Here is a 24415-nt window from a genome sequence, read left to right as displayed (position 1 = left end):
ACCCCCCGGTACTCCGGCAAAATCCCGATTTCACCCGGAACGATTCCGATATTCAAATATAGGCTTCCAATATATCGATCATTATGTCTCGACCATTTCGAGACTCCTCGTCATGTCCATGATCACATCCGGGACTCCGAACAACCTCGGTACATCAAAATACATAAACTCATAATGAAACTGTCATCGTAACGTTAAGCGTGCGGACCCTACGGTTCGAGAACAATGTAGACATGACTGAGACACGTCTCCGGTCAATAACCAATAGCGGAACCTGGATGCTCATATTGGTTCCTACATATTCTACGAAGATCTTTATCGGTCAGACCGCATAACAACATACGTTGTTCCCTTTGTCATCGGTATGTTACTTGCCCGAGATTCGATCGTCGGTATCTCAATACCTAGTTCAATCTCTTTACCGGCAAGTCTCTTTACTTGTTCCGTAATACATCCTCACAACTAACTCATTAGTTGCAATGCTTGCAAGGCTTATGCGATGTGCATTACCGAGAGGGCCCAGAGATACCTCTCCAACAATCGGAGTGACAAATCCTAATCTCGAAATACGCCAACCCAACATGTACCTTTGGAGACACCTGTAGAGCACCTTTATAATCACCCAGTCACGTTGTGACGTTTGGTAGCACACAAAGTGTTCCTCCGGCAAACGGGAGTTGCATAATCTCATAGTCATAGAAACATGTATAAGTCATGAAGAAAGCAATAGCAATATACTAAACGATCGGGTGCTAAGCTAATGGAATGGGTCATGTCAATCAGATCATTCACCTAATGATGTGATCCCGTTAATCAAATAACAACTCTTTGTCCATGGTTAGGAAACATAACCATCTTTGATTAACGAGCTAGTCAAGTAGAGGCATACTAGTGACACTCTGTTTGTCTATGTATTCACACATGTATTATGTTTCCGGTTAATACAATTCTAGCATGAATAATAAACATTTATCATGATATAAGGAAATAAATAATAACTTTATTATTGCCTCTAGGGCATATTTCCTTCACCACCTATATATATGTGGGGAGGGGGCGCCTCACAAGCACACAACATCAATTGTTAGCCGTGTGCGGCGCCCCCTCCACAGTTTACACCCCCGGTCATATTCTCGCGGTGCTTAGGAGAAACCCTGCGCAGATCACGTCACCATCACCGTCACCACACCGTCGTGCTGACGGAACTCATCTACTACCTCGCCCCCTTGTTGGATCAAGAAGGCGAGGGACGTCACCGAGCTGAACGTGTGCAGAACTCGGAGGTGTCATAGGTTCGGTGCTTGATCGGTCGGAGTAAGAAGAAGTTCGACTCCATCAATCGCGTTGTCAAATGCTTCCGCTTTCGGTCTACGAGGGTACATGGACACACTCTCCCCCTCTCGTTCTACGCATCTCCTAGATAGATCTTGCATGAGCTTAGGAACTTTTTTGAATTGCATGCTATGTTTCCCAACAACCATGACCATCGGCAAGGCCTGTGCCCATTATATGGACATGGTGCGGGTGGAGAAGTTCCGGGAGGCTTTGGACGATGCCAAATACAACCACAACCTCCTCCAGGAGCATCTGCGGGCGGATGAGCAGGTGATGTCTACTACACAACTTTATTCTTGTAGACTCGGTTAGGCCTCCAAGCGCAGAGTTTTGTAGCATAAGAACAAATTTCCCTCAAGTGGATGACCTAAGTTTTATCAATCCGTAGAGCATAGAATGAAGATGGTCTCTCTCAAACAACCTACAATCAAATACAATAAATCTCTTGTAGCCCCAACACACCCAATACAATGGTAAATTATATAGGTGCACTAGTTCGATGAAGAGATGGTGATACAAGTGTAGTATGGATAGTATTATGAAATATTAAAAATAGCAAGGTAGCGAGTGATAAAAGTGGGCACAAACGGTATTGCAATGCTTGAAAACAATACCTAGGGTTCATACTTTCACTAATGCAATCTCTCAACAGTGCTAGCATAATTGAATCATATAACAATCCCTAACATGCGACAAAGAATCACAACAAAGTTTCTATCGGAGAACGTAGGACGGAAACGTGTGTCAACCCCTATGCCTAGATTACCCTAATGTCACCACAGGAATCCGTAAGTTGAATACCAAAACATGTATCAAGTGACTTAATAGAATACCCCATTATCACCACGGGTATCCACATACGAGACAAACATCAAGTGATCTCAAATCCAATATTCAATCCAACATAACGAAACCTCAAAGAGCAAGACTCAATTCATCACAACAAGATAGAGTGGGGAAAACATAATATGACCCGACTATATTAACAAAGCTCATGGTACATCAAGATCGTGCCAAATCAAGATAATGAGAGAAGAGAGAGAGAGAGATCAAACACATAGCTATTGGTACATACCCTCAACCCCGAGGGTGAACTACTCCCTCCTCGTCATGGCGACCTCCGAGGTGATGAAGATGGCCTCTGGTGATGATTTCCCCCTCCAGCAGGGTGCCGGAAAAGGGTTCTAGATGGGATCTCTTTGGAACAAAGGCTTGTGGCGGCGGAGCAGAAGTTCTAGGCTTCTTTCTGGGGTTTCTGTATTTATAGGATTTTTTTACGTCGGTTTCACATCAAGGGGACCAGAAGGGACCGAGAAGCTCGGACGGTGTGGCGTACCCCCGAGGGCGCGCCCCCTGAGCTTGTCACTCCCCTGGACTTTGTCTAGTCCAGCTCTCAGGCTTTAGGGTTCTCTTTTGGTCCATAAAAAATCACAGTAAATTTTCAACCCAATCTGAGAACTTTTATTTCTGCACAAAAATAACACCATGGTAATTCTGCTGAAAACAACGTCAGCCCGGGTTAGTTTCATTCAAATCATATAAAAATGCACCAAAACCATATAAAATTGTTGTAAACATAGTATGGATACTTCATAAACTATAGATAGTTGGAGACGTATCAGCAGGTCACCGCCGGCAGGGCGGTCACGCCGAACGCGGACCTCACGGAGCAGGTGGCGCTGCTCGAGTCCTACCGCTCCGCTTGCGAGATCCGCCTCGCCAGCTGGCGGTACTGGTAGCGGGTGGCATAGGTGGCGGCCGCCGGCAAGGAGTGCGACGACGAGGCGGGGGAGGCATTGTTCGGCGAGATCAACGAGGAGGACATCGCCGAGGCCGTGCCCCGGCGCCACGACCATGAAGAAGTCGGCATGTCCGCGGGTGCTGCCGGCAACGAGGAACAGTAGTGCACGGTAGGTCGCCGTCGCTCGTGTCCCAAGAAGGCCACCATTCTCCCGTCGATGCCAAGCATGGTGGGCTGAGCATCTTGCTTGGCGGCGATGTGCAGGCGGACAGCTTCACTTCCCGGGCCTCCGAAGGCGGATGTTATGGAGGCAGAGCTGGAAAGGCAAAGTTTCAGTTCTCTTGGTTCACGGCCGGACATGGGGATCAGGCGCCGACGACCATTAAGACCTAGCTGGACGAGCTCCGCTTAGTTGATGTAAATGTAATGAAATCCATTAATTTTAAATGAAATCCATTATGTTTATATGAAATCCGGTCATGCTTAATCGAATTTCGTCCGATTAGTGTGAGTTGTCAAAATGTACGCGGGCGTCGATTGTCATCTTCTCGCATCCGTGTCCGTGCATTCATCTCCTCTCCACAGACGGATGCAGGTGAAAATTTACGGGGTGCCATGCCCTAAGAACAAAGACTACAACTCGGTGTACTTTAGTTCCTCCGAGTCCATAAGTACCCCACTCAGACTCACAGTTCAAATTACGTAGTCAATGCCAGCAAGCTCCAACACCCTCCGCCCTCCAGCACTCTCTCGGCCCTCCAACTCCAAGATCTGAATCAAGAAAACCGCCGGCGATGGGCTGCTTGGGCCGGTGCTGGGACAAATGCAAGTGGCCACTAGCGTGCTTCACCGCCCTCGCCGCCGTCATCATCATCGTCGTCATGGTCGCCGCCTACAGCTTCGCCATCCAGCCATCCATCACCGTCGAGGACGCCTCGCTGGCCAGGTTCGCGCTGGCGACCACCCCGACGACGTCGCTCGGGTACAACCTCTCGCTGCGGCTCGTCGTCCGCAACCGCAACTGGGCGACGACCATGAAGAACACGGAGCCGCTTGAGGCGGCGTACAAGTTCGACGGCCAGCAGTTCGACCGCGTGCAGGTCGCCGACAAGGGCGACAAGCACGGCCCCAGGAAGACCCGGGTGTACCGCCTCGTCACGGGCCAAGAGAGCGGCTACGTGGCGCTGGGCAACGCCGGCGTCGCCGCGTACAAGGAGCAGAACAAGACGGGGGAGTTCGAGCTGGAGGTGGCGGTCACCGGCGAGGTGCGGTACACGCTGCAGCTGAAGAAGAACAAGCTGGCGGGGACCTGCAAACTCAAGCTTAAGCTCGACTCGCCGGCGACGGCCTCCGTTGTGTTCGAGAGGGTGAAATGCAAGCTCGAGAAGGAGAAGAAGGACAATGAGTAGTTAATTTGCTAGCTACTACTGTGTACTGTATGGTTTTCATCCAAAGTTCCAAGCAATCTATGGCGGTCGAGTAGTTGTAGTTGTAGTACCTCTCGTTTATTTGATTCCTTCATTATGTAAAAAGATTTTCGTTCGTGAATCTTGGTTTCTAGCATTTGAAATTTGCATGTGCTATGTTTCTCTATATTTTTCCTACAAGATGTGAATAGCTACTACTTCCTCCGTTCCAAAATAGATGACCTAACTTTATACTAACTTTAAAGTTAGTATAAAGTTAGGTCATCTATTTTGGAACGGAGGAAGTAGATGGTAGTCCCTCCGTTTACAAATAGAAGATGTCTTGAATATTTTAATATAAACTAGTACTATATACATGCTGAAATGAGTGAACAAACACACTAAAACATATCTATATACATTCGTCTTAAAATAAGTTACAGTTCATAAATACTATAAAATGTTTTGCACATTTGAATATAAACTATATACTAACTGAAATGAGCGAACAAACACACTAAAACATGTCTATGTCCAAGTTTGACAAATACCCCTTGTATTTTAGAGGAGTGAATATAGTATGCACGGTGGACCGTACTATCCCGCGTCGAGTGGGAGAAAGCGTCGTCCCAGCTTGTCAAGACAGCCCTGTCTCCAAAAAAAAAGCAAGAAAAGAAGAGCTAGCACGGGCCACGCACTGTTCGTGTCAGACATGTTACAACGATTTTTTATTGTTTTTTATCTGGAACCGAACGACTTCTTTCTTTATCACCAGCTCTCCCAGGCACACATGGGCGCTCTGGTCAGTCTGGCTCGTACCCAACCATGTGCACATCTTTTCAAAAAAAAAAAAGCCCATGTGCACATCAACTTGAATTAAAGGCGCGCAGGTTTCGCCGAAATTACAGGCACAAATTCCTGTATGTCCATATTGGCCCGCGGCCCGCGTCTTCGCCCTCGGTCGTTGTTTTTTTATTTTTCTTCTGGCCAGCCGCAGGGCCCTCTGCAGACGCGCAAATGACCGTTGACCGAGGTCAGTCGCCGGTCGCCCGCGTGCCAGTCAGTCAACGAAGTTATCGCCAGGCCTCGCAACTGAACTCCGTGGGGCCGCTGAGGAGTTAAATGCGCAGGACCATTCGTGTCACGATCAGGAAAAATCCATCACTTTACAAATCGTGTCATTTTATATCACATCAAGAAATTGACAGTGACAAAAATAATGATGATATAGATGCTAAAAGTTTGGATGACATAATCATCCCACACGTCAGGCTGAGTTGGCAGAAAACTAAATTCACGTATGCAAAAAAAGGGTCACGTCTTCTATTTTCTCCTCCTCTTTCTCTAAGGCATTTTATCAACACCTCGTGTGGACATAAGGAAAGCCACGTGAGATGCACCTCACCCTTCGCGCGGCCGCCACCGACCGGCCAACAACTAGATGGCGAGCCGCCGCCGCTTCCCCGGTGCCCTTCCTCTCCTCTCCTGTGCCCAAGGCAAGGTGCCCTTCCTCTCCTCCCTTTTTGCCGCGAGTCACACATCACGACGCAGCTTCTCCCCACCCCGACCAAGACGAGCAAGGGGGTTGCAATGCCCGGCAGTAATGTTGGAAATATGAGCAAGTTACTATGAGATTTAATTCGAATAATTAAAAGATAAAACATAACTACATTAGCAAAGATTAAACTAATCATGCGAACTAGCATAGCAGATGAACAGATCACATCTAGGGCACATACTAGAAACATGAATTCTACCACGATCTCGAATAGGAAGGATAGAATCACATACGGTGCAGCGGGAGCAGCACCGCCGGCGTTAACGTTGTCGTCCATGTCGTCGAGGGCGGGGAAGAAGTCGTCGTTCGCGAAGTCGTCGCTGCCAGCAGTCGCGCGAGTGCGCTCCCCAAAAACCTGATCGCCCCTCTCCCGTACAGGATCACGAGAGGCGGGGTTCCGGAGGCCTGTTGTCCCTTCTCCCGGTGCACGCCGAAAAGAGGGGTGGAGAAGACTTACTTGGCGGCGCAATGATCTGGAACGGTGGTAAGAAACCATACGAAGCGGCGGCGGCTAGGGTAGACGTCCGCCTGACTATATAGTGCGGGTCGGGCAGGTCGTGGGAGAGTCGTCACGATCCAAAAGAATCGGAAACGGTTCAGTAATTAACGCGTCCGTTAATTATTAATTAATGACTCATTAATTTTTTCCGAGCAGCAAAGATATAGACAACGTGCATAGCTCTGTCCTCGGCTCGGCTCAATACCGCAACCCGCGGCGCGTCGTGACAAGGCGTGGCGAAGCGAGCGAGGAGGAGGAAAGCGCGTGTAGGTCTCCTCTTCTCATGCTTATACAAGTGGTAGAAGAGCTCACCTTATAAAGAGGTGCAACTCTCTCTCAACTTCCGGGGTGGGACTAAACTTTAGCCTCACTCACTCCACTCACATGTATGCATGAATGGGCCAAGAGAATTTCCGAATTTTAGTTGGGCTTTGGGCCAAAGGCCTACTAGCAAAATTCCAACAATCCCCCATAAAGTCTCATTGGCACATCTCATCATTTAGTTCCAAAACATTGTTTATATACCAGTGCTTAGTGGAGACTGTGAAGTTGAACTTCCACTTAGAGATTTATGCTACACTAGATCACAACTTGAATAGTGGACTATGCCTTGAACTACAAGTTTTCTGCGAGACTAGTTTCACACAAATTTTTGACCGATATTGGGCTGCCGCAAGGCTTCCCCGCGGGTGAAGCGTATACGTCGTACTCCAGGGCCTTTTCATGAATTTATTAGAGAACACTCAATTCTCACAGACTGCGACGTTAACAGTCAAATTCATATAGGTGTGTTCGGCTGTGCTCTTGCCATTTATACCTAACAAATGATACAAGTTCCCCAGTCGCATTCAATTTTTTTAAGTAAAGATGTCAGAGTTAAGTTATTCACAAGGAATACAAATCTGCATCTCAAACTCAAAGGTGCGGCATACAAGATTTTGTTCACTCACAGTAACACAACTTTTACAGAATTCATACAAACAATTGACCGAATGACACTCTCATTGAACAGGCATAATCAAACATGATCATAAGCACAAAACAAACTCACCTTCATCTATCTCTTTGAACCAGCAAAGACATCTAAGCAGCAGCCACCGCCACTGCCTGCCCCCGTACCACCAGCAACAAAATTAGCCCGCCAAATGAGACACCACAGCTTCAAAATGTTGGGGAAGGATGGTAAACAAGCAGAAACGTTGTGTACCTCTGTAGTTTGTGCACCAGCTGCCTCATGAGACCGTGACACCTCACCCTTTGCTTCCGGTTCCTGCACCACAACATCCGTGTCTGTATCCCTGACCAGCACCTCATCGGCCTTCGTCTCTGGTTGATGCGCGGGATGCACCATGGTTGTGTCCCGGACCACCACCTCCTCGCTCTTCACCTCTGGTTCCGGCACCTCAGGTGCTTCAGACACCACGACATCCTGCACCACGGCGTGCGCTTCTGCTCTCACATCCACCTTACCCTCTTGTTCCAGGTCAACAACTTCAGGCGGTAAAGCATCAACCATGATCTCCTCCCCGGCCTCGCCCGTGTTGCCGTCATCAACGCCTCCTCGATGGTGCGCTCGACCGGCACCTCCGACGTGCCCCCCTTCTTCTCCTCCTCGTCCCAGCATGGAGGCCTGCATCGTCGAAGCTCCAGATCAAGGTTTTGTGGAGGAACGCGTCCCGGCTCCAAGCGGCCGCGAGGGCCTCCAGCGCAGCGTCCAAGCGACCGGCGGCGGCGTGGGATAGGGCCAGCGTCCTGCGGCGGTCGAGGGTCACCAGCCTTACCAGCTCCGGAACCACCTCGTCTGCGTCCCTGGCCTCTGCGCTGACCTCAAGGAGCGGGGCGAGCTCGGGCTCTTCCGGCGATGCAGCGGAGGCCGCCATGTGGGCCTCGACCGCGTAGGTCTTGCCAGCCTCTCCGGTGCACCGGAACGCGGCAAGCACGGGGCTGTAGGACCGAAGGCGCGGCACGAGGTCGTACTTCTGCCGCATGGAGGAGACGAGCCTGAAGGCTTCGTAGGCGTCCTCGGCGTCTGCAGCGACGACGCAGGCGAGCGAGGTGATGGTGGCCTCGAACGGGGGCGCCCTGGCCTCCAGCATGAAGGCGAACACGTGGCGCGCGGCGGCGGTGGGGTGGACGGGGAAAACGGTGTCGTCCGCGGAGGCCAGCAGGTGGATGAGCTGGTTGTACTGGTGCACGGCAAGGCGGAGGTCGGGCGCTGTGTCCGGGCCGGAGACAGCCGAGTCGAAGGTTGCCATGGTGGCTGCGGCGGGTGCAGTCGGTGAGCGTGCGCCCCTTCCAGCCGGTGGATAAGATGAAGAAAGGAGTGCAAAATGCAAGGGTTAATTTGCAAAATTGAAACGTTTTTGCAGATCCACTTACGTAGGGACTGTGGGTTGAATATAGAAAACAGTAGGGGCTTTTTTGAAAAACTGGCGCGTTGGTGCCGCCGGACTCAATCCGTGCTTTATTATTATTAGGGAAAGATTTATTACCTTTTCTTTTTTTTGTTTTCTGTCTATTTTTCTTTTCTTAAATTCTTGAACTTTTTTCAAATTTAATTAACTTTTTCTCAAAATCCATGATCTTTTTTAACATTTTGGTGAACCTTTTTTAAAGTACGATGAAATTTTTGTAATTGGATAATTTATTTTCAAATCCGATGAACTTTAAAAAAATCGATGAACTGTTTTAAAAATTGATGAACATTTTTTCAAAATCGATGAACTTTTTCACAATTCGTTATTTTTTATTTGTGTACATTTTCCCAATTTCGTGAACTTTTAATCCACAAACATTTTTTATAAATCTATGATCTTTTTTTTATTTCACGAACATATTCAAAAATGTAAAAAACTAGAGACCGGTCTTTTTCCTGAACTAGCAGAGCAGCACAGCTGGAACAAAATGGTAGCGAGGCGAGTCAATGGAGGGAACGATTTGTTCTCAGCGAGCGAGCGACAGCGAATCTAGAGGGACCGATGAAGCGGTGTTTAAATGGTCCGCCGCCCGCAGCGGGTCGCAGTAGGCGCCACTTCTCCAACAGGCGGCTACAGCGCCCAATAGGAGTTCCATATTTTCCATGATTGGATCCTATTTAGCGCTTAAGGCGTCTGTATTAGGCCATTTGGCAAATCGGCGCACACCCTCTCATTACACTAGTTCTTATATTGGCCGGTCCAAGTAGTTTTTTTCACCGGCTCGGATTCCGCCGAGTTTTTCTGGGCGATTTTGCCTTCGGGTTTCTCATGTCCGTTTTTTTATTTTTCTTTTCCGCTTTCATTTTCATTTTTTGCATATTTTTTCATTTTTATTTTTCTTGAACTTTATTTTGAATTTGTGATCTTTTTAAAATTGTGAATTTTAAAAATTCGTGAAACATTTTTAGAAAACACAAATGAATCCGAATTTGCAAAAATCAAATTTGAGATTTTTTTTCCAAATTCATGAAAATTAGAAAATTCTAAATTAGGAACAATTTTCAAATTTGCAGACATTTTTCCAAATTCGTTATTTTTAAATTTTTAACTGATGAACAATTTCAAATTCATTATCTTTTTTCAAACTCATTTTTTAATTCATGAACTTTTTAAAATTTGATTTCATCAATAATTTTGAAATTCCTGACTTTTTTTCAAACTCATGAATTTTTAAAATTCAGACTTTTTAAAATTCGAATTTTTGAACATTTTAAAATTTATGAACCTTTTCCAAATTCATCGTTTTTTAATTCGTCATTTTTCCAATTCATCAACTTTCTCCAGATCCACAAATTTGTGGACATTTATTCAAATCCCTTATTTTTTTTTTGAAATTTGTGAAGTTTTGAAAATTCATATATTCAAGAAAATTTATTTAAATCCGCTAATTTTTTTGAATTCATGAAGTTTGTCCATATTCATAAACTTTTTTTCAAATCCACAAATTCAAGAACATATATTCAAATCCTTGAAGTTTCTCAAATTCACGATCTATTTTTCAAATTCATGAATTATTTTTAAATCTGTAAATGTTTTAAATTACACAACAAAATTAGAAGTACCATGAAAAACTGGCTGTTTTTCTTTCTTGGCTGACCAATTTCACAAAATATCAGAAAAAAAATAAACTAGCTTTTTTTAGAGAAACAAAAAAACTAGCGGGCGAGCAAGCTAGCGTGATATTGGGTCGCGGGCCGCCAGCATGCGCGCGAGTGCCAGCTTCCTAAGACCTCCTCCAATGCAAAGGTGCTTGGATGAGGTGCTAAGTGCATTAAATACCTTAGCAACTCAACTCCTCAATGCATAGGTGCTTAACTTTTGTTAAGCACACCTTATTTAATGAGTTGGCACCTAAAGTCTTTCATCTATTGGTCAAGTTGTTTCATTTAAGTGGTTTGCCTAGATTCACGTACTTGGCATTGGTTCTTCCTGGTGTCACCAAAGTGTTCTCTCTCCTTCTTAATTGTTCTGCCATGTCATTTTTTCATTTATGTGCCATGCTTAGCACCTGTCCACCATGGAGCACTGAGAAAGGCCTAACTGGCGCTTAAAGCGCCGACTAGGAGCTCTCGTTTCCATGAGCTCCTATACGATACACGTTGCGTCAAAACAGTCGGTGCTTAGCACAGGCGTGCTCCCGACTAGGCCGCTTCGTCGTAGCATGCCGGCGCAGTATAGCAAGCCGGGCACTATAGCAAGCGTCTTTTTTCGGTGGGATCGGCCGCTGGTCGTCCTCTTCGCAGCGGGTCAATGGGGTCGCCGTCAAGCCTGGTCTAGCCAACCTCACAATTGAACTCCATGCAATGGCGTTGTCGAGCCTGCTTCGACAGGAAGAACACCCCCACCGAACGCACGTGAAGGCTAGTCACCTGAAATGCCGGTGACATGAACAAGGTGGGTGGAGCCGGATGTGAATATAATGTGACAATGAAGGCTAGTCACCTGAAAATGCTAGCAGGCCCGTCGATGAGGGGGAGCGAAGTGAGCGACCGCACAGGGCCTCCAAAATCAGGGGGCCTCCACCGATAAAAAAAACCTGAAGATGAAAGCTTGGTTCATTGCCTCGTCTTGTTAAAAGTCGCCAAAAAACCATTACAGGAAAGGCCCAAACAACAGATCAAGGCCCGATGCCCTGATCGGAGGCCCTGGAAGCCTTAATCCAGGACAGGAGGCATATCGATCGATTCTACCGGCGTCTCGGCAAATAATACGGCGAGGCCCTAAGCAGTCGTGCTCCTGCCGGCGCAGTAGCCTACGACGATCCCATCCGATCCCATCGGCTGATCGTCTTGCTGCCATAAAAACGCAACAGCCGCGGACTGTGGTGCCGTTCCTTGCTTCGATCAGGAAGACCACCAACAAAATCATTCAGAAACACGCCCATGTCCGGACTACTGACTGTATTTTAATCTTCAAGTGGCAGGTTATTTTTTCAGTTTATTTTCATGTATTTGAAGATCTGGTCATTCTCCAGATCATAACCATATGAAGCTAATTTTATTCAGTTTGATCATTTATAATATGTTAGGTTTTCTTCATGAATATTCATCATGTCTACTAGAATTACAAAGATGATTTGGTGCTGCAAAGCTACCGGAAGTTGAGGCTCAATCTCAAACGGATGCCCTTATGGATATATTGTGAGAGACACTCAACTTGATTTTGAAAGTTAAACTGCAGATGTGAATGTTGATAATGGTCGTGATGATAATGCAGCAGAGGTTGACTGCTCCTGATGGAAAGGTTTGATGATGGTAATTTTGTCAATAAAGGAGTTGCAGATAATACTCAACGGATTGGCGGCAACAGCACTTGAAAACAATATCTCGGAAAAGATTAACTACAAAGATATCATTGAAGATTTACTTTCACGAAGACTAGATGGATGCTCCTCTTTGGTAGAACATGAGGTTAGTTTGTTGTTGCACTATCATTTACTGTTTTTTAGCATGCTTGTTTGATATATGTCTAAATATTGTACAAAATAAAACAGACTTGAAATTATCTAACAAAATGAGACTGCTTTATGCATATTAATTCTTCTATTATAGGAATTGTTCAAAATTTTGGGCCCTTCTTTTTGGTTTTCGCCCGAGGCCCCGAATTTCTGAAGACGGCCCTGAATGCTAGTGACATGAACAAGGTAGGTGGAGCGAGTGTGTGAATATAATGTGACAATCACAAAGCAGATCCAGCCTTTTGGCTTTGGTGTTGCCTTTCATGTAAGGGCCTCTTCGGATTGCGGGAATATGAAAACGTACGAATAAGATAAACGTGGGATTGAGATGTCACATCTCCCCTTCCCTGTCGGCCGCTGCTTCGCAAGGCAACGATCGGTGCTAGTGCCCGCTCCGCCGGCCCGAACGCGCACGCCGGAATCAGAGGCGCGCCGCCCGCCGCGAGAGGCAGTGGGCAAGGGAGAGGGACATGGCGGAGCAACCCATGCGCCGGCGATCGGAAGGGCGAAGAGCCCGCGAGGAAGTGGTGATCCGCTCCTCCTCCGTTTATATTATCGTTTTTTAGATGTTTAAGTTTAGAACTTGTCTGGAGATGAACTGTGGTGATCTTTTGAATGATGTGAAGTTGGTTTATGTGCATTTCATTGTTCGTTTGATGTCGATATATTTTTCCATTGTCGCGTCCGGCGTCCGCGGACGTATAGGGGGGCAGATTTGGTAATCACGGCTGTAGATGCTCTAATAGCTCCATGTGTTGTCATCCACGCTAATGCAGTTTCGACGTTTTGAACTGTGACTTATGTACGATGATCTTCAATCAGTAAAAATAGACTGGTCTGGTAGCAATGCAAATCTTTGCCCCCAAGAATACTAATAGTAGGATCCATCGTGTCAGCCAAAAACGCCATCAAATCTTGACCGAGAGATCTCACAGCGACGTGTGATAAACTAAGCGAGGCGCCGATGAAACCTCGCTCGAACATCCCCTCTGCCGCTGACTCGATTTTTCGCGGCCTTGTTAAACCCGCCGGCACGTCGTCGTCAAGATCCCCTCTGCTTGCACGCAACGCAATCATGGAATTGGAATGAATCCCCTGGTGGCTCCTGCTAATCACAGCGTGACGCACTTGCCCAAATCCAAATCTTCCTGCCTCTCTAATCTGGTACTAATCCAATCCAGGTAATCATCAACCGATAAAGCAAGAGCTGCGGGTCCCACGCGGCGGTCTCCGGTTCGTTGTCGCCAGGACCCGACAGCGAGAGGCGATGCGGAAATGGAATGGAATGGGAGGTTGGCAAAAGCAAGAAGAAGACATCCACCTACTTGCCTCCTGATCAAGGAACCGATGGTGGATGGATGGAGCATGCCACTTGAGCGCCGCTGCCCTACGTCAGGGGGCACAGCTGTGCGTGCTTACCCACCAATCTTCTTGTGTGCTTACCATATGCAGTCGCGTGGCGAGGGGAGGGGCAACAAACAGCAGAGTTGTGCCGGCGACTAATCCGGGAGCAAAGGCGAAGGCCAACACAACAAACTTCCTGACTGGCTCTGTTCAAGATTCCTCCGTTGATTGCAAAGGGTCCGTGCTGGTTGGAGGAGCTTGCTCCGGTTCATCATCACCAAGGTAAACAAGCAATTGCTTTCTCGTTCTCTCTTTCATTTCGATGAAATTGAAGCAAACGCCCTTGGCAAGACCCAGCCTTTGCTCGTCATCCTCTCTTCATTGCTTACTCGTCCTCTCATCAAAGCTGCAGCCTGCAGGGTAGGTGTTTGTGGAATTGCCTCCTTTGCAATTGCAACAGCAGCGGCAGCGGAGTAAGCAAGGAAGGGCTAGGGAGAGCAGCGAGGAAAGGATGGGCATGCCGCGGGGGCTGTCGGCGTACATGGTGGACATGGTGTGGGCGGTGCTCGCCGGGTGGGTGTCGGCGTGCCTGCTGGTCGCCAACGAGATCGCCCGCGGCATGCGGGCCGGGGAGATTGGCCCCTTCGTCGTCGGCTGAATCTCACTTCGGGAACGGGAAATCCTCCCTTCTGACTCCTTCCTTCACGTAGGTGCTCTGCTCTCAACCTTCTGCTCTTAGTTTCTTTGCTAGTAATAACTCGGTGCTTCCTCTCTAAGAGAAAACTATGGTGCCATATTATGTCCTTTTTTTTCTTGCACAATTCGTGATATCAAGCGATTGCGGATACCTTTCTTGATTACCAGTTTCTGCTCTGTATCCTGAAATAACAGGCTATGTGTTAATTTACTCTGGGATTTATGTTTGGAAAATCTATACTAGTATCCCCTCTGTCTCAAAATGTAAGACGTTTAATAAGAAGCTAATGAGAGATTTTATACAGAGTAGTTTTACATGGATCAGTTATGACTCAGACGTACCCCTGTTTCTGCGGCTCAATCTTTTAGGCATTACATAGATGATGGAATCTGACTTTTTTTTTTCATTAGTCATGGCTTATTAATTTCTGGTACAATTTTCAAGAGGTAATAGTTACTTCCATGGCTATAGATGTTACACCTTTTCAAAAACAAATCTACGTTCCAAGTTTTATTGTTTCCATTTTAAAGAGTGTCATTCTGTAGGCCTGTAATGTACTAAAATTGAATGGCATTGCCATACTCAGCCCCGATCAGCCTGAATTCCTAATGAAACATTCATTTGATGCTTTTGAAATCTTCACCGTCTCAGTGGCACCAGCTGGAATAGCTACCCACGAAGATCATTAGCTTGTGTAGGCTTACATATGATCAACATTTTTATTATTCTTCCAAAGCAAATGGAACAATTTACTTGTGTAGATTGTTGCAAATGTGCCTGGTCATTTTTTAACCTTACTTTAATTCCCTTTCTGTCATCAAGTGGGAAGAAAGGTTTCATGCCCATTGCTTGATGCATCATTCTTAAGCTGCCTAAATTAACTGCTTATGTTTCTGGTTTGGAGCCATAATGACATGTTCAGTTAATTTCATCTGCTTGCCCGATTAATAACTTCTTTCAGATTGAAATGGGATTTGCTTGTTTTAATAGTTATGTTTGCCCTGTTGCTTCTTATGCTTTTCATCACTTGATCTGATGACTTAATTGTTATTGCAGGTAGTTTTTTGGCGGATCCATCCATGGATACACATTGCATTATACTGTACAGAGTCCCTAAATCTCCATTAGTGTTCAGCTGAATGGCTTGGCCATTGATAGAAGTGACAGAGATTCTAGATGATGTTTTCTTTCTCCTTTCTTTCCACAATTCTTCTGTTCTGTGTAGTAATGTAAATAATTTATTTTCCTTTTGCATTATACTAGTTCTCTAAAGATATGTGCAACTGCATAAGAATGGGTCATAAACATATGTGCAACTTCATGTTATGTTCTTTTACATTATGAATGCCCTAGTCCGGAGACTTGGTTCCGAAGATGAAGATCAAAAGAACCTTCCTCTTGAGGACAACTGGCAACCACCTACTCAGGTTCAGGAGTTCTCCGACATCACTAGGATATGCTTCATCACAAGCCACAAGCCTCTGCCTCCTACTTACCTTCTTTAAGTATTAATCGAGTCCATCAAGGCCTCTCCATAGGCGACCCAATGCCTTCTGCAGTCGGTTCTTTCAGCAGAATCTTCCTCAATCTAAAGGAGTTAGCGCCACTAGCGAAAGCTTGAAGGACTCGGGGCTACCGAGGACAGGTTTCCCCCAGGGTAGGCGAATGATGAGGATGCGGACCAGCAGGCCAAACAACCCAAGTTTTTAGGGCCGATTTGGGGGGTGGGGGTGTAGCTGGGTCATATTTTCTTCACTGACAGGGTCAACCGTCCGGACATATAGAGGACATTAAGGAGTCCGGCTATAGATGATATAGCATATAATACTATACAAGGCAGATGTAGTATCATATACTTCCTCCGGTCCTTTTTACTCTGCATATTAGAATTCTCTGAAGTCAAACTACACAAAGTTTGACTGTATTTATATGAAAAAATATTAACATCTGCCATGCTAAAGTTATACAATATGAAACTTTAAGTCATGGCACGTCTATTGATATTAATTTCAGATTATGAATGTTGGTACTTTTTTCTATAAAGTTGGTCAAACTTTATGAGGCTTGACTTCAGTCAAATCTTATATGCAAACTAAAAATGACCGGAGGGAGTACTCCCTATCTAAAAATATACTCCATCCGTTCCAAAATTCTTGTCTTAGATTTGTCTAGATATGGATGTATCAAGTCACGTTTTAGTATTAGATACATCCGTATCTAAACAAATTTAAGACAAGAATTTTGGGACGGAGGGAGTACTTTCTCTATAAAGAAATATAAGATCGTTTAGATCATTAGAGTATCACATGTATGGCACTAAAGGTCGGCCGAAATCTAAAGATTGACATGGTCCCATAAACTACGGCTGAGCCGGCTCGTGGTCTTGGTAAAACCACTGGCAATGTCGTTGTCAATGTCAAGATCCCCTCGCTTGTACGCAATCATGGGCTCTTGCTGATGCTAATCACTTGTGACGCCTTGCCCAAATCCAAATCCTCCTTCCTCTCTAATCTGGTAGTATTACCACTAAAATCCAACCGATAAATGATTGGATAAAGCTCCGGCTTCTCCACCACGTGGCGATCCCCCGTTTGCCCCTGCGAGGCGATGCGGACACGGAATGCAAGGCTGGCGAGGAGACGGGCAAAAGCAAGAAGAGAACATCCACCCACCGAGTTGCCTCTTGATCAAGGAGCCGATGGTGGATGGAGGAGCCGCCGCCGAGTGCCGCTGCCCTACGTCAGGTGGTGCTTAAAGCGAAGGCCGACACTCGGTCTCCGTGCTCCGTTCAAGATTCCGGCGTCGGTTGCGTGCTGCTTGGGGGTCGCTCCGGTCCATCACCAAGGTGAAGAGGCAATTTACTTTTACTATCCCCTCTTTGATTCGGTTCCCGGTCTTCATTTCGTGTCTTCAAAGCTGCAGGCTAGGTGTTTGTGGAATTGCCTACCTCCTCTGCAACTGCAGCGGCAGCGCCAGCGGAGTAAGGAGGGAAGGCTAGGCAGAGCAAGGAAGGGAAAGGATGACCATGCCGCGGGGGCTGGCGGCGTACATGGTGGACATGGTGTGGGCGGTGCTCGCCGGGTGGGTGTCGGCGTGCCTGCTGGTCGCCAACGAGATCGCCCGCGGCATGCGTGCCGGGGAGATCGGCCCCTTCGTTGTGGGGTGAAAAATCTCGTTCCGGGTCCTCCCTTCTGATTCATTCCTTCGTGCAGGTGCTCTGCTCTAGTTTCTCTGAATCTTTCCATGTCTTCTTTTCTTGCACAGTTTTTGATATCAAGCGATTGCGGACACCTTTGTTGATTACCCTCCCTGCTCTGTATCCTAAAATACCCGGCTATGTGTTAATTTGCTCTGGCATTTGTGTTTGGCAAATATGTTGTTGTAGTAGTACCTAACAAGAGGCTAATGAGAGACTTTATACAGACTAGTTTTACCTAGATCGGTTATGCTGTATTAGGGAGAAGTGATACATTTTCCCAAGTCACTTCTGTTAGTCCTGTCAGACATACCCTTGTTCCCGCGGTTCAATCTTTTAGGCATTGGTACATAGATGATGGATTCTGACATTTTGTTTCCATTAGCTAGTAATGGCTTATTAATTTCCGATACAATTGTCAGGAGGTAATAGCTAATCTACTGTGCTAAAACTGAATGGCATTGCCATACTCAGCCCCGATCACCATGAATTCCTGAATCAAGCATTCTGATACTTCACCATCTCAGTGGCACCAGCTGGAATAGCTATTCCTGAAGAGCATTAGCTTCAATCAGCAAACTGCCAAATAAAATGTGTCCCAAGCAGAAACATCACAAATACCGCCACGCCCTAGGCCGTCACAAGGGAAACTATACCCAAATCCTTTTTATCCGACATTAATTTGGAACTGCGTGCATCTAAAGCGCCCTTTGTGTAGGTTTATGATAAACTTTCTAATTATTCTTCCGAAGCAGATGAAACAATTTACTTGTGTAGATTGTTCTAAAATGCGCCTGATCATCTTTTCAGCCGTACTTTAATTCCCTTTCTGTTGTCAAGTGGGAAGAACGGTTTTATGCCATTGCTTGATGCATCATTCTTAAGCTGCCTAATTTCATCCATTATGTTTCTGGTTTGGAGCCATAATGACATGTTCAGTTAATTTTAGTCTGCTTGCTTGATTAATTACTTCTTTCAGATGGAAATAGGATTTGCTTATTTTAATGATTATGTTTTCCCTGTTGCTTCTCATGCTTTTCATCACTTGATCTGACGACTTGATTGTTATTGCAGATAGTTTTTGGCGAATCCGGCCATGGATACATTGCATCATACTGTACAGACTCCATAAATCAACATTAGTGTTCAGCTGAATGGCTTCGGCCATTAACAGAAGTGACAGATTTCTAGATGATGTTTTATTTTCTCTCCTTTCTTTCCACAATTCTTCTGTTATTTTCCTTTCACGTTATAGTTCTCTAAAGGTATGTGCAGCTGCATAAGAATGGGTCATGCTATGTTCGTTTCCCCTCTTTTGTAGAGCTAGTTTTGCGGCATCCATACAATCTGCTGCATGGCTAGCAACTGTGGAGAAAGATGGGAGAATTCAGATCGCGTGGTGGACTCTACTAATGTAGCCATGTAGGCAACAAGGATAGCTAGACATATTTCCAGGACATGTAATGTTAGTCTGTCATACGACATCTGTATACTAAAACAAAATAAAAATTACAGGTTCAGTAACAGGACGAGATTGCAATACAGTACATGTCTTTGTCCTGGCCATCAACTTGTGTAATCTGATCAGGTTGTTCAAGGCCAGTTTGGCAGAAATTACACTGATATGAAGTTCCATACATGTCAAAGGTATAGTGATGTTTTTTCATAGGCTGGTTGTTCATGGCAACCGAGATATGTGAAGTTGCTTATCCCCGACGGTCATAATTGTTTGTAGACATCTGCAGGTCTCTACAGATCTCTCAGCCTGGCAGTTATATCATCCACTGTGTTTGGCACCTGCAAGTACAAGGTTCGAGTGAGAACGGATCATGAGACGCATCGATGGAATAACAGATCCATCGTACTCCACACATACAAGCACAAGTTCAGCAGAGTGTAGGTGGAGAAGTGGAGTTTTTTTGTTCCACGTGGTCATCCACTGTGTTTTCATAGGTGGAGTACCATTCTAGCTGACCATATGGTCCTAGCGATGGACTGAACCTTAGTGCGTGGGAAAGGCCCCATCAATCCCTAATGCTTTTGGAAGCAGGTTGAAATATTGGAACTAGAGATACTTTGTCATGATCAAAAGGAGAGGAGAGGCATTGCGTCAAAGGCATATGTGTTACTCCATCAATTCCAAAATAACTGTCATGGTTTTAGTTCAAAATCAATACTGATGCAGGATCATGCGGCTAGATTTCCCAACTCAAAACATGGTTCATCAATTAAAAGAGGCTAAAATGTGCCTGGACGGGACATATGCACAATTTAAAGGCGTCGGAAATATTGACCTTGGGAATTTCCGGAAATATATTCAATTGTAGGCAATGGTAATTCTCGAGAAGAGAATACAACTAACCAAGAATTTGGCTATCACATCCTAAGCAGTAATTTATTTGCCCTTGTGGTGATTAATATACAATCATAAGGAAGTTTAAACAGTAGTCCATGCTTGCAGAGAAAAACAAAGAAATATAATTCTGACGACTGTTTATTACCTGAAAGAGGCCGTCGGGTAGTGCGATACAACTTGGAAAAATGATGTCAACATTTTCTAGAAGCTGATGAGGAACAGGTGTTATCAGATGAATGCAGTCTCCTGGAATATCAATAGCCTTGACGAAACCTAATGTCCAACTCAGCACGAGACCAGTAACATACAATAAATTAGTTAGTCTTATCAGTTTACTTTAACAAAAACACTAAACAAGGAAAGAATAAATCTTACATACCAAGTCCCATGCACCAAGGGGATGAGCATTCCGTTGACAAAGGGACAGATGAACTTGATCCAATACCGACGATAGTACCAGCCAAGAAGTCATATACTGAATCACCAGAAATCTATACAAGAACACCCATAGAAACTATATTAATAGACAGACCCCAAAATCAATATTCTGAGCATTGATAGTCCGTACCAAATAAGTTTTATCTACACATAATGAACTGGAATTAAGAGTTAATTTGCCCAAACTGTTTTATACCATTTGAAACTGTAAGTTGCTAAACTACCACTGCATTATGTCGACTTATTTAGGTAGATTAATTTTGCAAGTAGTAAATTGTTTTATTCTGTTGTATTAGACAAGCGGTACATATTCATTAGCATTCTGGTCAGCAGTTTATCTTATTTATGCAAAATAAAAGTAATTGCGTAAACATTAAGTTCTCTACATACAAATGAGGAAAATTATAGCTACAACTTAGAAGATAAGATTTGTGCACATTACTACCCTACCACGTGACACTATGTACGCAGATATATTTTTGGCAAAACAACCATAGGGGGGAGGCCCCTACGTTTCACACATTTAGATTGTAACCATAACTGAGGTCTCCTGCATCCTTTGACCCAAAGACTCACAATCCAATCCATTTTGATGATTTGGCTCAATGTTGAAGCTTCAAAGGAGCCTCCGATTACTATCCAAGATATCATCCTTTTGTGGCTCTTTATTCGCACTAGTGTAAAAGGAGAATGCAAACTCGGCGTTGCTAAAAGCTCAGTATTCAGAAAGGTATGCAAGGTGATTTGTTTCGCTGTTACGAAATATACTGTTTGGAAAATGGAGTACAGTAAGGAGTAAATGGACAAGCAACATTTTGTCATATACTCCCTCCGTTACAAAATAGATGACCCAACTTTATACAAAGTTTGTATAAAGTTGGGTCATCTATTTTGGAACGGAGGGAGTATTCAGCAACGCTTCACTGCTACATGATCAGAATAAAATAGATGGAGAAGCAGTCACCTGGCTGTGCAGATCAATAACCTGTATTTTTGAAATAGGAAGCTGAAATGGGTCTATAGCAGCAATGCCTTGCACTAAATCATCAGAAGAGAAAATAGGAAAGTCCCTCGGCAAGCACTGCCTGAAGTATGCAATCAGTCTGAGGTCACGAATCATCCGCGCCTCTTTCTTCACCAACAGACTGCATTTACATAGTCATGACTATAAGAACGATTTAAAGATATATCATTTCATTAAAATGAATGACTCAAAACAGTTGTTTTTTTGTTGAAACTGGGCTCAAAACAGTTAAAGACTTACTGTCGAGGAGAGTTCTGTGCAGCGCGAATTTCAACTAGATTAACCTGTGAATCTCCCTTGTGTGCATCCAGCCAAAACGCACCACCTGGTAAATTTTTACCCTCTGCTGTGGTGTTTAGCCGAATAACATCGGTTGGGGATACGTATCTCAGTATCTCTGACAGAACATGAAGTCCAATGCCTAAAATTCACACGGTACAACATGAAACTGGACGTTTGCGAGAAAAGAATAGGAAAATGCAGTCAATTAGCAATAACAGATATTAGTATTACAGGTGAATGTCCCATTATGCAAGTCAAAATCCAAAACTCATCCTATCATATTTTCCCCTCCAACCTTCCACATTAGCCATGTGAATTACCAGCACAAACCTTGATGCAAAGTAGTGCAATCAATGAAATCTCACCTTTCACCCATCCTGAAGTGTTGATAACAATCGGTATAGCTGATTTGTGAGGGTTATCAGCCTCATTGAAGCGATAGAGTTCTTTAAGAAAATAATCATAAAGCCCAAAGATGTAGCTCAAGAGAAGTTTTGGGTTCTTGTGTGCAGCAACATCACCAAAAAAGAAGCACCTAGAATATGTGGGGAAAATGTATTAGACAGCTTGCAGAAGACCATACATGAGAACACAATGAAATATCAACTGGTACATATGTTTATTTCAGTAAGTATCTGATATAGATATATTAGTTCATGTGATGGCCACTTGAACTACTGTGCTAAAGATAAGACTCTTAACGGGTAAATGTAGCTATTGCAGAATTGGTAGAAAATCAAACTTCATAATGTTTGAGTATTCATAATATCTTGGAAGAGAACAAAATATTAATTTGACCCCTGAATGGTTAACAATATTAGAATAAGAAATTTAGGAAAAAAAATTGACAAATGAAATAGCTTTCTCACATACAGTAATCTATTTTAAATTAAGCACAGGATTGTTCCTAGCAGCACCAAAAGGTAGTTCGGTGAGTAAATTGCAAATATTATATGAAACCATATAAGACTCTGCAAAACTAAACCTCCTGAAATACAATTACCTCTTTGGAGCCCGCAGGTATAGCATTGTCAAATCTGAATTATCAAAAAAAATGAACAGAATGTTCAGCCAGGGATAGAAACATTTTGAAGGGGAATTAAAAGTTGAAAACCCTGAGCCTGTACCTTTAGCTTGTTCCTCAAGTACATGAAGTGATACAAAACCTGGAGGTGTGAACTCAGGCTGGCCAACATCGGTATCCAGGTACACCACCCTCTTATACCTGTTAATTGAAGTGAAAGAATCACAAGAACTGATCTGAAAGTAGATAAGCTAACGGCAAATAAAACAGAGCAAATCAAAAAATTCTGATCTGTACAAATTATGCAACTTGTGTGAACTAGCAGTTGAACTAGTTTATTCTCCCATTAAAAAAAAGATGAGGCTAGTGCAACCAAACTTACCAGCTAGCACAACATTTTAACTATATGCAACCAGACTAGTGCTGACCCCATAAAAACTACTAGTACTTTCTCACACTTCCCAAAGCCATAAAACAACCAAGAAAGTAAAAAACTATTGGTACATAGCTACTTCATGAGGGTTTAATCGACAAAATCAAAGCTCAATAATCTTTGTAACTAACTCCATTTTGCGCTTTTCAAATGCAGATTCTTTTTTCACTATAAATAGTAAATACAGATAGCATGTCAACTGAATTCGTAGTGTATAAAATAAGTATTCAAATCATATACCAAAGCATTGCGGTCAAACAATTTTACTATTTATAAACTAAAATGCAATGCTTATTTATACTGAAATTTAGCAAAGCAGCACCGTCCCATTTCCGAGCATGAATAACTCGAATTTAAAGTCTGCCTCTAAAATTATTCGACAATGTGCACATTCAGCTGCTTTGGAGTGAAGCAGAGCAGAATGCGACGAGGAGAGGACAGGCGAATTCTCCGTGCATTTCACCTTGCGAGGAGGGTGTTGAGGAGGAGGCGGGAGAACGCGGACTTGCCGCTGTTGCCGGGGCCGCACACCACCACCACCGGCGGCGGCCAGGTGCACGAGTCGTACGCCACCGCCTCCGCCGCCTCCTCCCACTCCCGCTCCCTGCCCCTCGCCTCCTCCGACCCCTCGCCGCGGCCCATGGCGCCTCTCTCCATCTCGCTCGCTCTCTCTCCGCAATTCACTCACACAGCACGCACTCAGCGCTCGTTGGGTACTCTGCAGTCTCCGACTGGGTATTTCATAAGCCAAGACTGTCACGCGTATTGCGACTGGGTGTCGAACGATAGAGGGTGCCGGTACGTTCAGATTGGTGATGACAGGTGTCATATGTTCTTAGGCCTTACAATGCTTTAAATTCGAGTTATGACAGGTTCACAGGTGTCATGTTAATGAATGAGACTGGTGATGAGAGGTGTCATGTTCTTAGAAGGTGATTAGTAAAATAAATCGAGTTTTTGTTAAACATCAGTGTTTTTCTTTACCGGAGGGATGTCTAATTAAGAGTCTATCCTCTACAAATAAGCATCGATATTTAAAAAAAACTAGTTTATTTATCTGAGTACCTTGCATTGTATAAGGTCAAAAAAATTTCTAAGTTATAGTTGGGTCTAACTTGGTGAGAAAAAAAAGATCGAGTCTTATATGA

The 24415-nt window shown here is 44.6% G+C and overlaps 2 protein-coding genes across 2 annotated transcripts; one reads left to right on the top strand and one right to left on the bottom strand.

Annotated features, from left to right (window-relative positions):
* Window positions 1–1479: 1479 nt before the first annotated feature.
* LOC119315697 lies at window positions 1480–4641 on the top strand. The gene is made up of 3 exons (XM_037590218.1): window positions 1480–1605; window positions 3087–3213; window positions 3749–4641. The coding sequence occupies exons 1-3, from the start codon at window positions 1480–1482 to the stop codon at window positions 4483–4485; spliced, it is 990 nt and encodes a 329-aa protein (XP_037446115.1). The 3' UTR covers window positions 4486–4641.
* A 14530-nt stretch (window positions 4642–19171) lies between these two features.
* LOC119315238 (polynucleotide 5'-hydroxyl-kinase NOL9-like) lies at window positions 19172–24046 on the bottom strand. The gene is made up of 9 exons (XM_037589906.1): window positions 23731–24046; window positions 22938–23035; window positions 22814–22847; window positions 22176–22345; window positions 21769–21949; window positions 21469–21649; window positions 20446–20557; window positions 20212–20339; window positions 19172–19507 (listed from the first exon to the last, which is right to left on the bottom strand). The coding sequence occupies exons 1-9, from the start codon at window positions 23922–23924 to the stop codon at window positions 19460–19462; spliced, it is 1146 nt and encodes a 381-aa protein (XP_037445803.1). The 5' UTR covers window positions 23925–24046; the 3' UTR covers window positions 19172–19459.
* Window positions 24047–24415: the final 369 nt, after the last annotated feature.

The sequence above is a fragment of the Triticum dicoccoides genome, chromosome 6A (genome assembly GCF_002162155.2).
Source record: "Triticum dicoccoides isolate Atlit2015 ecotype Zavitan chromosome 6A, WEW_v2.0, whole genome shotgun sequence".
NCBI classification, from domain to species: domain Eukaryota; kingdom Viridiplantae; phylum Streptophyta; class Magnoliopsida; order Poales; family Poaceae; genus Triticum; species Triticum dicoccoides.
Note: the sequence above shows the minus strand (reverse complement) of the source record. Positions and strands in the feature narration are given on the sequence as shown.

Coding starts and splice junctions, on each gene's coding strand:
- LOC119315697 (XM_037590218.1), top strand. CDS start 1,480: ATGACCATCGGCAAGGCCTGTGCCCATTATATGGACATGGTGCGGGTG. Junction 1,606..3,086: donor ATCTGCGGGCGGATGAGCAG/GTGATGTCTACT, acceptor CGGGTGGCATAG/GTGGCGGCCGCCGGCAAGGA. Junction 3,214..3,748: donor AGAAGTCGGCATGTCCGCGG/GTGCTGCCGGCA, acceptor CGAGTCCATAAG/TACCCCACTCAGACTCACAG.
- LOC119315238 (XM_037589906.1), bottom strand. CDS start 23,924: ATGGAGAGAGGCGCCATGGGCCGCGGCGAGGGGTCGGAGGAGGCGAGG. Junction 23,036..23,730: donor CTCAACACCCTCCTCGCAAG/GTGAAATGCACG, acceptor TTCAATTAACAG/GTATAAGAGGGTGGTGTACC. Junction 22,346..22,813: donor TACCTGCGGGCTCCAAAGAG/GTAATTGTATTT, acceptor CACATATTCTAG/GTGCTTCTTTTTTGGTGATG.